Genomic DNA, 14735 nt, shown 5'->3' with positions numbered 1-14735 from the left:
TTTGGTAATTGTAGTAATATATTTCGATTTGAAATTTTTTCGTTTATCAATGTATCATGAAATCTTAGGTTTTTTGAGTAATTGAAATGTGAATTTTAATGAATAGCTCAAAATTGTACATGATTAAAAAAAAATTCGAATTCATTTTCTTTACATTTTCTTTCACTTCCCGAACTCAAATCACCCGTAGTTTATTTTTCCTTTCATTTTTCATCATATTTTTTTCCTTTTCTAATGAGTTTCTTCCTACAATTATCTTTTTTTCACTTTTTACCATTTTTGAAGGCTTCAGCTCTGGTGTAATAACATTCGTCAACTGTACAATTGAAGTTATTGTATTATTTTATATTCCTCCTGCTAGTTTTCAACTTTGTCACTGCTTTCAGGATGTCTTTGGAAAGGACGCCCTGCCCAGTTGGTTATCCACTACGAAAATGGATTCACATTACTAGAGGCGGGAACAGGTTCTAGAACACTATGGAGGTATGCTTTCGACAGATTGAGAAATTCTTCAGACGATGGAAAGAAGTACCTTTGGCTGGACTTTGGTTCCGGAGAGGAAACTGAAGTAGTAAGTGTTGAGAGGACAAAATTATTACCACGCCACCTAACCTAGAAAAATTCCAATTGAAATATTTTTTCTATTCCAGGAACTAGACATGGAAGGATGTCCAAAACCAATAGTCTTCATACTACACAACTTCTTATCTGCCAAAATCCATCGATTAGGACTGTCGGCCTAAGTATTTTCTGTGAATTTTCATTAAACAACCAGTTGCATTCGAAAGCTGGTTTGTCAATTAGTAGTCGTTAAATTTATACCGGAAGATCCATTGTTTCTTTTGAATACATTTAGAAATACTTTCAAGTGAGGGCTTTGGTTGAATCAATTACCGATTTTTTTGTCGGGTAATTTAATTTGTGAAACTGTTACATGTTCGTATGTCAGTGTGAGGCTTCTACTTATATAATTTGAGAGAGACTTGGACGATATAAGTTACTGCTGAATTTATAACTAGATATAGGACTAAAATACTTTGTCTAATTTCCACTTACTTAATGTATTGATATCAATACGACAAAGGTTTCGGTTTTTACACCATTCTCAAGTGTTCTAGCACTACTGACCTAAATATAAATATCGGATTATATATATCCGAGAGTAGGTGATAAGAAATATACCTACATTCATTAATACCAACTACATAAACTTCAAACTGTGATTAATTGCGTTGTCATCTTTATAAATTCAAAAGTGGAGACCTGCACAAATCTATTTATTCGTTAAGGGTTTTATATTTTGAGTTTTTAATTGATTTATTGATTTACATGGCTTCCAACAAATTCATTTTCCTTCGTTTACTACATGTATGTAAGGTTTTGAGGTTTTCCGTACTTATTTTGTGGTTTGTTTCTTGTAGATAGATATTCGTGCATAGAAGATTTTTTGTCTACACCGATGTGTTCACGGAGTCTTACTTCGGAAATTTCTGCCGGTCTGGCCTGTATATACTGCAGAGCATTCAAATCTATATATGCCAGATTTCTTCATTCTGTCACGTATAGGTTTTGCATTAAAAATGAATTTATAAAGATGACAACGCAATTAATTTCAATTTGAAGTTTATGTGGTTGGAATTAATGAATATAGGTATATTTCTTAATACCTACTCTCGGATATATATACTCCGATATTTCTATTTAGGTCAGTAGTGCTAGAACACTTGAAAATGGTGTTAAAACCGAAACCTTGGTCGTATTAATATCAATACATTAAGTGGAAATTAAAGTATTTTATTCCGATGTCTAATTGAAGATGAATTTCCACAAAATAAATAAGTCATCAATGTCACGAAAAAAAGCTGAATTTATAGCTGAACTTATCGATTTTGCATGTCTCTTAGAGTGAAAGTGCGTCAGAAGAAATTTATTATTTCAGCAAAATTGTACCAACTGCAATATCTATTGATCATAGCTATATTTTTTGTAGTGGTTTATTGCTGTTTTTTTTTTTCGTATTCAACAGTTTATACTTTTGAAAAATAGTAAAAAAAGGATCAATATAGGATACTGTTGTGAAGGGCAAACTGAAAATGAATCAGTATTTTGCCTACAAATTTTGTGGTATATATTAAAGAAGAAACTGATACAAATCATGGAATATGAAACAACAAAAATTAATTGGCGCTCCGGGGCGACTTTATTGATTCCAGTGGCAAAGACGATATCAAAAAACATCAGAATTACCTTCTGAAATCATCTTTGACGACATCGTTGTTCAGATTATACAGTGTGTTAACACGCGAAATTTCCGTCATGACAAGAGTTGCAGAAATGCAAAAAAGTCAGCTTGAAGAGAACGTCGACATCATACTAACCATATTTCAAAATATGGCACCTCCAAAAAATTTTCATCCAATTATATTTCAAACTCCTTGTCACTGCTGGTATTGTTTTGCATCACTCTCCTTATTCTCGAAAAGTTTTCACTTCTTACAAAAAATATTTCGCGAGTATTGGTTTCTCACAATGAATCGAATGCCTGTTCATCTATTCCAGAGTTTACGACTCATAACAATGCCTTTGCCATTGACTCATTTCGTGAAGTGGAACAGGAGCTACGCCCTGGATCGCACAAGCACCAGCCAGAAGTGCAGAAAACGAAATGTTCTGACACAGACTGAAATGAAAATCTGTTTTCACGTAAACCAGCTACGAACGACAATTCTCAAAAGTCGGGACTTGTACGAGCTGAAGACTAACGAGGTCTTATCTTTCAACATGTGATTTCTAACACGGGTTAGACGATAGGAAGTGAAAATCGATCGATTTGCGGTTTGAATCACCGATTCACACAGCGGTCGTCAACGCACAAGGCACCACATGTTTCTGTTCAAGTTTGAACTTGGGGTTAGTTAGAGCAATGTTCAGAGACTTGGCAAAATATAAGTACAATTATTTCAATATTCATTTGGTGCGAGGTTTGCGACTCCAGTATATTGAACGAAGTTTAGAATTTATCTCCTGCCTCCAAGTTATGGTTCATGATAACCCAGATGTCTAAAAGATGCTGGAGTGATTGAATCAGGTTTCATAATTAAGGTGTGATAACACGCTAATTACTGCATTTCATCAATTCAGACATCCATTGTCTTATATAAATTTATTTGAAATCCCTGAAAGGATCTGAAGAAAATTAAAAAGATAAGCTGAAAAAACAATTTCATTAAGCCAAAAACAGAAATTACAATGGAATAACATGAAAGCAACATCCAAAAAAACAAAACAAAAATTAACACGAGCTGAAAAAATTAAAGAAATTATCGACAAGAAACGAAAATTAAAAATGTAAAATTTAGATTCCAAACCAAGTTACTTCACGACATTTCGATTGTTAGTACCACAATCGTCTTCGGGTGATAACTGGACTTATTCCTTCGAGATCTGACTATTTTTAGATCATTCGACTGCTTTCACCTATCTCCTCTTCCCTCTCTTCACTCCATTGGTTATTTTTAGCGGGAGCTAATCGTTTGGACGGTGTTGGTCGTGTTCCGCTAGATTAGATGTAATACGTATCTCTACGCTAGCTTGGCTAAATGCGTTGTTGGACAACATATATGCAGCTTCTTTGAAAATTCTCCCAAACTAGTGTTCCTTTGTGTGGATGATTTCAGCTTGAGCTTGATGTTATATTGATGAGTCCAAACATGCTCTACTATTCCGTATTTGTTGGTTTCTCCTCGCTGCGTGTGTTTCTGTGCTCAGCAATGCGAATTCTCAATGGCCTCTCAGTTTCACCGATGTATGATTCGCCGCACTCGCAGGGTATCCGGTAAAAGTAATTCTTGGAATCGCAGTCCGCGTTTGGTGGCCTGGTTTTCGTGAGACTGCTACGGATAGTGTTCCCAGATCTGAAGCAGGTTGTGATGTTATACTTGGACCCAATCCTTCTCATCCTTTCCGACAATCCTCGGATGTAGGGAAGTACAAGTACTGGTTGCGGCGGCTTCTCTTCCTTGTGGAGCTCTTGCTGTGAGTGGGTTTTCGATCTACAGATGTTTTCCATTTAGTGTCGGTACTCTTCAGCAATACGTCTAAGAATGGCAATTCATTGTGGACTCCCTTCTCCATTGTGAAAGTGATGGAAGGAATTACGTTGTTGATGTGCTTCAGGAAATTGTCTAGTTCTGCATTTCCATGGTTCCATATCATGAAGGTGTCGTCCACGTAACTCAAACAGACTCGAGACTTCTTGTGGGCTTGTTTAATGGCCAGAGTTTCAAACCACTCCATATATATTGGCTATAACCGGTGAAAGTGGCGATCCCATTGGCAGTCCCTCATCTTGCATAAAGAATTCGTCCTTCAGTTGGAAGTAGCAGTTTCGTACACAGCATCCTAGTAATTTCATGCTTACATTTATCGGTGAGTTCGTTCAATCACAACGTTTAGATTTCCTGACGTGCTCCTCCCCATAATTTGCACATGGTTACCCAACATTGTAATGAATAATATGCTCAGACACTGATAATAAAAAGTGGTGCAATGCGTTGGTCAGCTTGTTTTCCTGATATGACTTCATTGAATTTCCTATGAAATTGTATACCAAAGGCCTTGTGTGAAGTGAGAGACGTTCAAGTGAAGTATACAATTGGTCGGTCGGTAGCCAGGCGGTTCAACGTGGGTGCTTTGTTCAGTCACTCGAATTGACTACCGTATTGGTCGGTGGTTTGAGCCATAGTCTGAACGATCGATTTTCACTTGCTATCGTCCAACCCGTGCTAGGAATCACACGTTAAAATATGAGACCTCGTTAATCCTCAGCTCACACAAGTTTCGGGGTGAATGGCGGGGGATCACTGTCTCTCTCTTATGGGTGTTTGACAGTCCCCCGGTGCAGACCACACGGCACTCACCCAGTAAAGTTATCGGTCAACCACCCAATCCCGCACCTGCGGGTAACAGGCGTTGGCCGGTTTCAAGCTAGATGTGTGGGAGAGGTGTCTCGTAAGAGCCCTCGGCGGTTACTCATCCAACGCTGGAAAGGTAACTTTCCTAACATGAGTGCCCCTCGGGGTAACGTAAGGGTATGCGGTGCAGACCACACGGCGTACACCCAAAATTTGTTGATGAACCGCCCTATCCCGCACCTACACGGGAAATGGGCGCGACATCTTCGACATATGATGTGTGGTAGAGGATGCTCGAGAGAGTCCTCGACGGTTACTCATCAAACGTTGGAAAGGGAACTTTCCTAACATGAGTTCTAGGGGGGAGGTGAGTGCCCGCTCGCGGCTGGAGGCTAGTGAGCCTCATCTCCAACTGGCCTTGGCCTCTTAGAGGCAGTGGCTCCGCTAGCGGGTGAAGGGATACAGGGTTGCGGTAATCCATTCATGGGTGCATTGCAGCCCCATACTGAGGCACTGGACGGCTTATGCTGTTCCGTGATCCTCGCCTGCTTCTGTACGGATCCGAGCGTTCGAGGTGTCGGGGCTCGCGGTCCTTCCGGGCTCTAGTATCCGAGTCTAGTCTTGGAGGGCACCAAGGCAGACGCTTGAGGTGTCGGACCCCGGTTGGACGGAGCTACTAGTATCCGAGCTCAGGACCCCGACCGGCCACTTCCGGGACCATATTCCCAATTGATTTGGCATGGTTGGCGGGGGCAGGTGCACAACGCGAGCACTCTCTGGCGAAAAAAGAGCTTAGTTAACTTGTACGAACGTTCGGTCGAACGCTGCCGATGGTCCTGTCTCTTGGTTAGCCACACTAAGTAGATGTGAGGAAGCAATTCCGGATTCGGTGAGCGGGAGGAAGCCCTGCGAAATCCTGTTGGTGTGGGGTGAGGGGCGGTACCCGCAAGGATTTCCCGAAAATCCACCCCTCCACACCCGATCGCATCCAACGCCAGGGTGCGTCTGGGGGGCCTAACCGGCCCCCCAGGCCCCCTTGTGCGGTCGTAACTATGACTCTCTTAAGGGTTGTCGTTCGTAGGGGTGCGACGGAAAAACAGATTTTATCTGTAGTTACATAAAAACTGCAATGGCTATAACGATTCCAAAGATGATCTCAGAAGGTCATTCTGATATCCTTCAAGACCGCCTCTTCATCGTTTTTCTAGCTTCACAATTACCGGATATATCGCTTGTTTACTTAAATCTGGATCACATATTGTATCAATTTTCCCAACATTCTGAGTCGCTAGATTACTCCCAAATTTACCTGAAACTCACTCTTCGGTGGATAAAATACGTTTATGTTTTTCCTCTTCAGGTATTTCGCTGCTCAGAATATACCTGACAATTTACCTCTAGTATAGAAGGGCACTAAATGGTAATAAAGCAGTATTATTTGGTTGACATACTTGTTCTTTACGGTATTGTCATGATGAAAATTGTCGGTCTTCACACAAATTTGTGCCTTTGATGTCTGTTTCACGCATTCCAAAAATGGTACAAATATCAACATTGTTAAGTTACTTTGTCGATAGTCGATAGTCCTTATTCCAAACCTAGTCATTCCAATTCTGAAACATTCTTTTTCTTAGGTATGTTTTACGGGAGTGCAGAAGGACCACACATGTTGATCAACTGTTTTTTGGAAATAACGAATTTGTAACTCAAAATTTCGATTTCAGTCTCGAAATCACTGCTTTAAACTCAGAATTACACGAGACTTTCGTGAGAAACTTGTGATTTTCAAGAAACAAATAATAAGAATATGTGTGCCCTTTCGCGCTTCCGTAATTTATAACGTTGTCGAATGTTCTAGTGTGTTATTGACTTGTGTATCAAAAATAAACTGGCTGTATCAATAGTAACGTGTTGTAAGGCGATGCATTTGATTTTCGATTTTTATGAACATGTTTTTCACCATAGATAATGTGATGGATATGATATAAAATTCTGTTGAGTCCCATTTTGGAGACCAGGCAATATTCCTAGATTATTCAACTGTGGGGCATAAGAGTCTTGAAGGATTTTTAGAGAATAATACCTAAAAGAATCTGAAGAAAAGCGCATTTTCTGAAACAAGAAGTTAAAATTATTCAAAGGATCGTTACAAATTTCTAATTCAGAAAAAAAAAGATATATGTTCCCACTTTATTGGAGTATATGTAATTTATTTGAAATGATTGTGGATTGAATGTCCGACTTCGACTTTAATTTTCCTATAGAAATTTTTAAAATGAAAAAAAACTATCAGCCTCTCATTATTTCATCAATGAAACTTTTTTAATAAAAATAAGGAAAACTAGCTTGCGTTATTTCATGAGCTGAACACAAAGTTCGGTCATTATAGTGGCCGTGTTAAGAATCCCACGTTAAAAGGTAAGACCTCGTTAGTTCTTAGCTCGTACAAGTTTCTCAACTTCTGAGAGTTGTCGTTTGTATGGGGGCGACAGCTGATTAACGGAAAAACAGATTTCAAACAGATTCATATGCCCATTCGTTATCATATTTAATAACTTCCTTCCGACTCTCTCATGCCCTACAGATCTACAAAAAAAATCTACTGCCTCTAGGTCATTTCATTCATTATTGTTATGTAGTCTGATGATGTAAATATTGAACTATTACTCTTGGTATGGCCTGCTGATTCAACGAAATCTTAAGTAATCGAAACTAACTGAACTGTTATTATTTTTAAAGTGAATGTAAGTCTATTGAACTTTGAAACATTTAATCAAAACATTTTCTATGAAATAATGTATCATCCATCCACGAAAGTATAGAGATGAAGTTATTTCCTTCAATTGTAATATTGAAATCACTTTGTTGAAACTGGGTTTTCATTATATTTGCCAGATGTTCTCAACTATATTTAGTTTTCAATTTGCTGCGTTTCTGTGAAAGAAATGTTGAAAAGAGAATAAAAGTTGATAGTTCATCAAATATAATTGTAATTTACTATTCATTCTTCAATTAGTATTGAAGGGGAATGAAAGTCCAAACATTTATGGTCAGAGGAGAAATATTATCAAACACATATATACAGAAATAGTTTCACACTGTTTTCGAAAAATCTTTGCAAATTCAAAAAAAAAATGATAATAGTAGATGGGTTGGATTCAAAATATTCATTCTAGTCTAACTCATTGAGGGGATACAGTGGATGCCTGTGATATTTCAAATGTAATGACGTTTATGTCACACATCAGTATAAATTATTTTTTCTGTATATTTCAACTTTTAGCGGGGACGCATTTCAACTCACTCAGTTAAAAATGTGCTATTCTGGTCTGTGTTCTGTTCGAGTTGAGATTAATTACACTAGCCAACAAATAAGAAAAAAATTGAGACTAATATTATAAAGACTTTGAGTTATAGTTATTTTTATTTTATACAAAAGTGTTCACTGTTATAGGGAAATATAAGATCAAAACAAGAGAAAAACAATATATTCTAAGGATAACAGACTTTATTTACAATACACATGAAAAAACATTCAAATGAAGTCTTTTGTGCATAACCTTTTTGCAAATGTTGACTTTCGTTTATATGTTTCGGAGTTTTCCCTCATGAGGAACCAATAATAATCTCCCACCATTGCTGCATCCCATCTGCCTTGGTAATGTTGCTACATTGTCAGTATGTCTTGATGGAACCTTTCCCCTTGTTCGTCACTGACAGCACCCAAATTTTCTGGGAAAAAACTCAAATGGGAGTGCAAGAAATGAATTTTGAGAGACATGCGACATCCCATTCTTGAGCTTTGCATCACTTAATTTTGGAAAAACGTGTTTAAAATATTTAAATACATCACCTTTTTTGTCTACTTCTTTCACAAAATTTTTCATCATCCCCAGTTTAATGTGAAATGGAGGTAACAAAACCTTTTTTGTATCAATAAGAGGTATATTCTTCACGTTAGCTTGACCAGGAATATATTCATCTCTCGGTGGCCATTTTTTCACTTGATAATGGCTCTGTGTTGCCCTACTATTCCAAAGGCAAAGGAAACAGCAAAACTTCGTAAATCCGCCCTGAAGACCTACTTATCCTATGACGTGTAGGTCACCACATATTTGCCACGTATTATAACTCATTGCATTTAGAATGAGTGACATACTTTCGTGTTTTCTTCATGACAACTGCACGTGCAAGAGAAAAAAAGGATCTTTTATTACAATTATGGAGCAGAACGGCTTTTGAACTTGTTTTAGACGCTGTGTTGCCAGATTTTAAACAATTTCCCCAATTTAGGAAAGAAGCAAATTTGGAATGTCGTGTTCATTACATTTTTGTGGAAAAAATCATAACTTAAAAATCTTACCTCTTAGGAAATTCTTACCATCATTTTCGTATTTAGGGACCAAAAATTTATGAAGGACACAGTCGTAAATTGGCTGTAAGCTAGTGAATTTCAGAAATAACTACAAATGTTCATACTGATGCTCGATTTATTTGCTCACTGTGTACATGCTATGTTCGTTTTCAATTTAAAATTTGAAAGCATCCAATAATGATCATAAAATTTTGAAAAATATTTATGAAACAGGAAATCTTCATATCCACTCCTTCCGCAATCAATTATCATGAATTGAAATACTGTGAATATAGTTCTGAAATCGTATGATTTCACATCAAAGAGTGAAATCTGTGCGATCTAACTCATTATGAAACAATACACCGAACCCAAAATATTAGGAAAATTAAAATAAATGAACAGGCCCAACCTTTTTGGCTATAGTGAAGTCTCACCTTTCCCAAAAGTAAACATCTGAGCTATTTTCATCAATTTTCATTTGTCAAATATAATACTTTTTCGTTAGTGGATTCACTCCAATATACTGCTGCTGAATACTTCCATCATTTTGATAAATCCCGCAAATTATGCAGACGTTGTTGAAATACAATGTATGTGTTGGATTTATAAATAAGGCACATTCATGGTTTACGACATATTTATCTGGCTGCATACAAGAAGTAAAAACAAAAACAATGTCAAGCTTAAGTAATATACAATGTGGTGTTCCGCAAGGATCAGTCTTAGGTCCAATTTTGTTTTTACTATATGTCAATGATTTGACGATGCTTGACATTTCAGGAAGTTTCACACTATTCACCAATGATACCAGCATACTATGGCATAAAGATAAGGAAGCCGACCTTCAACAGGTCATCAATTCAGATATAATAAAGGTTAAAGAGTGGTGCGACTCAAACCTTTTATCCTTCAATTTATTAAAATCCAAGATAGTGTCCTTCAAATGCGCAGTTTCTGATATTTCTATCAACCACCAGATCATTGAAAACAGTGTGTTTTCTGAATTTTCAGGACTATACATTGACAACGGTCTCAAATTTAATGAACATGTCAAAAACCTGAATGAAAAATTGTCCTCTGGTTGTTACGCTGTAAAAATTGCTGCAAACGAACTAGGTTACACAATCGCAAAGTCAGTATACTACTCCTTGATAGAGTCACATTTGCGATATGGTATCCCCTTCTGGGGAGTGTGCAGTGGAAATGTTCTTCAAAGTGTTTTTGTTTCACAAAAAAGAGCCCTGAGATATCTCTGTAAATTAAAATTTCGCGATTCGTGTAGAGTTCACTTCAAGCAACATAACCTTCTCACGGTAGTGTGTATATTTATACTTGAAACAGTGTGTCTCATTTATAAACATAAACAAAATTTCATTACAGATAGTGGATATGCCACCCGCCAAAGTGACCATATAAAACTACCTTTACCATATTCGACTCTAGTTAAGGACTCCATTATACATATATAACGGCTGCAAGATGTACAACCACCTTCCAAATTATATCAAAAACATACAGTCCAACACTGGCTTCAGAAAAGCTGTAAAAAGAGTTCTTTCCAATAGAACCTATTATAGTTTGGAAGAATATGCGGATATAATAGACTAATATTAAATATACCAAAACTTTGCATTTTGATATCATATACCTACTATTGTTTGTTACATTTTAAATTTTAAATGAGTGACTGATTGCTTTTTAACAATTCAATTTTATAAAGTAGTGACTACGTATACTAAGTAAATAATTATCTGAATGTTATTCATATAATTCAATTTAATTTATTTTATTCATACAGGCTTTGTCAACAAGATGTTATTCTTCGATAATAAAGCATATTTTGATCGATTGATTGATAATGTATTTCAAAAACTACCGTCACAAGGCAACATTTGCAATAGGTTGATTGTACTAGACTAGAAATACATAAAAAATGCATCATTATGCTAGGTGGCACCTTAATAATTCCAAAGGTAGATTATTTCAATTCAGTGTTTTAGCTGACATGGAAATTTTGAACCTCAAACAACATAATATCAGCAAATTCGATTTCATTGTGTCTCAGATCATTACCGTCGTTATTTGATTGAAAAAGTCACTACCAAGTACGAATTTCTTTTTTCGGACCGTCTCTACACTTTCGTATATTTTAAGGCTATAGCAGTAAAATGCTTTTTTGTAATTTTTTAACGATATCGAAGAATAGTGAAAATGTATGTAATTAGCATAATTAACAATATAGATACTACGTAAATATAAATATAGAACAATGAAAAATGTTTCTTGTCTCTTCCAGGAAAAGTGAACTTATGTCTACTTTGTATTTCTTACAATAGTGACACTGTAATTCGAATTTTTATTTGAAATGGGAAATGTTTCACTCAAGAAACTGTTCTTAGATACTTTTCAACCAAAATCATTCAGAAATGTTCTGATTTTTTAAATTGGAACAATGATCATGAAATGAAAGCAATATTACGTAAAATTGAAGATGTTAACAATAAAGAAACCTTCGATACATTGAAAACATCATCCACCAAAGTTCAATGCTTGAAATGAAACCGGAGTCAGAACTTACCTCTCATAGTAACTATTCAATAGTTATATAATATTTCACCAGCCAATTTTCATGGAAAAAAACGTAACACCTTTCATCTATTTTTTTTTGCAAAATATGTGATAATAAAATAAACGAATGTTTGCAGAAGTATAAGAAAATGAAAGTTAATCATAATTCTGACATTAAATTAAGTTTTGCTTTTAATAAGTCTGGCTGAGAATTCCAACCAGAGCTGCCAGTCTGGAAAAGGTTTGAAATTTAAAAATACTACTAACAAAAATCGCACTGGTCAAGAGGAGGTAGCAGTGGTAAAGTTCAGCCGGATTTTTGTCGAGTGAATTTTTACAGTGTACAGTAGAAGAATGTAATTGGAGTACACCGAATTGTGGTGAACATAAAAATATGTTTGTATTGTTGGTTGCCTATTCTGCAACTAAGACCTGAGAGCGAATGAAATTAACTATAAATAACAATAAATAACAGTGAAGGGTCGAATGGACCATTGAAATTTTCAGCTGGGAAGCTCAAGGTCATTGTCGGAAAGTTGACCACCATAATTGTTGATTTAATCGACAGTTCAGTTCGGTTGGAAATGTAAAACCAACCTATTAGCTGACATATCATCCCGGGTATACTTCCGTTCGTCTCTGACATTATCTTGACGTTTAGGTGAGATACCACTTGCTATGTTCATGTGTTCTGCCTGGTAGCTGATATTATAACTGAAGTTATTCTTGTCGGTGCTTGTCTATTTATATAAAATGACTCGTATTGAATCCATATGATTTTCTGTTAACCCTAACTCTCAAGAGCCACGTTTACAAATCTACCAGCTGTCGGACTATTACTTTGTGGGATAGAACATTTTGAGTGAATCAACTTTTGTAAGTTTGAGAAAAATGGTTGAGCAGTGAGCGTGAGTCCACGAAATAATTTTGGATGACCGCAAATTAAATTAGATCGAAATAGCTGGGGCTGCGGAAATATGAAAGGAACCTGTTGGATATATCGTGAATGAATATTAGGGTATGCGGAAGCTCTGTTAAAATCAGCTATATATTTTTTAACAGGCAAGATGAAGATAAAAGCTGAATGAAGGAAGCAAGTGATCGAAATCCTTCCACAATCCTCACATTCGGCGAATTCTCACTGAATTACTCCCTCGCAAATATAAACCTCACAGAGTAGGGATTTATTTTCAAATTGGCAAAACTAGGTTCAACATGAACATTTTTTTTTATACATCAGAACAGTTACACTCTCTAACAAGCTTCAAACAAACTTACCACCTTGATTGGCGACTTCTGCGTCGAAAAAAGTGTGACAGTTCTGGTGTGTTTTTCATGTGTCTCTGTTGAATTCATCATGCATTTAGAATTTTTTTTTTTAATTTAGAAGCACCTAGTTTACAATATCAGCGACTTTTCTGAAAAGTATTTCCTTTGAAGGTTAAATATAGTTTCTTCAGAATTTTTCATGGAGAAATTTGAGACAGTTACTTTTTCATTTGTCAAATATTTTCATAGTCATTATCAAAATGAGTAAATTATATTTCCAAGGGTTTGATATGTTTTTCACATCATCAAACCTATTATTAGGAAGCCCCTATTAGGAAGGAAGCAATACTTTTTTATTAATTTCAAAATTTGTAACGTCAATTGAATACATCGAAGGGAATGAACTTTCTTTCAGAAAGTACACAAGTATAATAATTCATTTCAACACAGAACTGAATGCGTGAAATTTTATAAACCTAGATTAATCACAAAACATTTCTCTCCTATGTTGAAACTATAAAAATTCGAATTATGTATGAATCCTGTACGTCTTTTTGGACAATATTCAAATAACTAATTCCCCACCATTTTGAAAATATGTAAATTATTCTTGAGGAGCATTACTAAAAAACTGTATAGCTTTTTACTCTTAATCATAAGAAGTAGGTGAATGACATGAAGGTTAGTGATTTTGTAAATAACCTGTAATTCTAGCCAAATGCATTGTATTGTCAATAAATGTGAATGGATTATCAAACTTTTTTTTTTCTGTTGAAAAATTGCATTCATAACTTTTGATTCAGTGTAGATTTAATGCTGATTTCTTCTTCAAAATTAGTATGAATGATGTATGGAATTTTCGATGAGGGTTTTTCGCCGTCGTTCAATATATTACTGTACAAGAAGCGCCCTTATTTCGTTTCTTGCATTGTTCAATGAATACTGTAGGCTCTCATTGCTCGCTGATTTCAAGACGAAGAAAATAAGAGAGATATTTCCATTAAACGTCCTACCAAACATCAGATTTTACATTTTATTGTTAATTGCAAGTATACTAGATGGGATGGTCCGTGATCATGAGAAATCAGGAACTGGAGCATTTCTCTTCAGGGCAGCTGCCCGAGCAGTTGATGAACTGGGTTTAGTTTTCGACACTGAACGAGCTGATCATAACTTTGTCACTGACTTGGAATCCGTTCAGCATAAGGCTCATATAGAAGCCGCAGAGATCACATCCCTTCTGCGGCAACACAAGGATGAGCCAATGTATGGGTCTTCTTCAGTAACACTAAAGACCTTGGTTTATCAAAGCGCCTGACTTTTGCTTTACTCAGGTCAAGTCGGAAACTGAGGAATTCATTATGGCATGTCAGTCTGACGGAGTCTCGTGATGGATAAAGAGGTTCCTAATGCACTTGCTGTCAGAATGTGCAGCATATTCGGTCTCCGCCTATATTCATCGATATAACGCGGGCCGAAGAGTGCTTCATTACCATCTGCAGCACACGAGATACCGGTATAGCCCTATGCTCCGGAGGATATTGGATCCGTGGAAAAATAAAAGTGTCAAATTTGTTGAAACTATCCATTCCTAACCCTCAGCCTCATACAAGCTAATAAGCCCGATG

General features: G+C 36.3%; 1 protein-coding gene across 1 annotated transcript in view; it reads left to right on the top strand.

Annotated features, from left to right (window-relative positions):
* Nucleotides 1–868, top strand: part of LOC111509513 (beta-1-syntrophin) — a 306745-nt gene extending 305877 nt beyond the window's left edge. Inside the window, exons 5-6 of the mRNA XM_074178803.1 lie at nucleotides 387–571; nucleotides 651–868. Coding sequence (XP_074034904.1) covers nucleotides 387–571; nucleotides 651–743 — 278 coding nt within the window. The 3' untranslated portion in view covers nucleotides 744–868. The remainder of the gene's footprint in view (nucleotides 1–386; nucleotides 572–650) is intronic.
* Nucleotides 869–14735: the final 13867 nt, after the last annotated feature.

The sequence above is a fragment of the Leptinotarsa decemlineata genome, unplaced genomic scaffold, assembly GCF_025532065.1.
Source record: "Leptinotarsa decemlineata unplaced genomic scaffold, Ldec_3_MD MMD2_tig00004307_RagTag_RagTag, whole genome shotgun sequence".
Lineage (NCBI taxonomy): Eukaryota > Metazoa > Arthropoda > Insecta > Coleoptera > Chrysomelidae > Leptinotarsa > Leptinotarsa decemlineata.
Note: the sequence above shows the minus strand (reverse complement) of the source record. Positions and strands in the feature narration are given on the sequence as shown.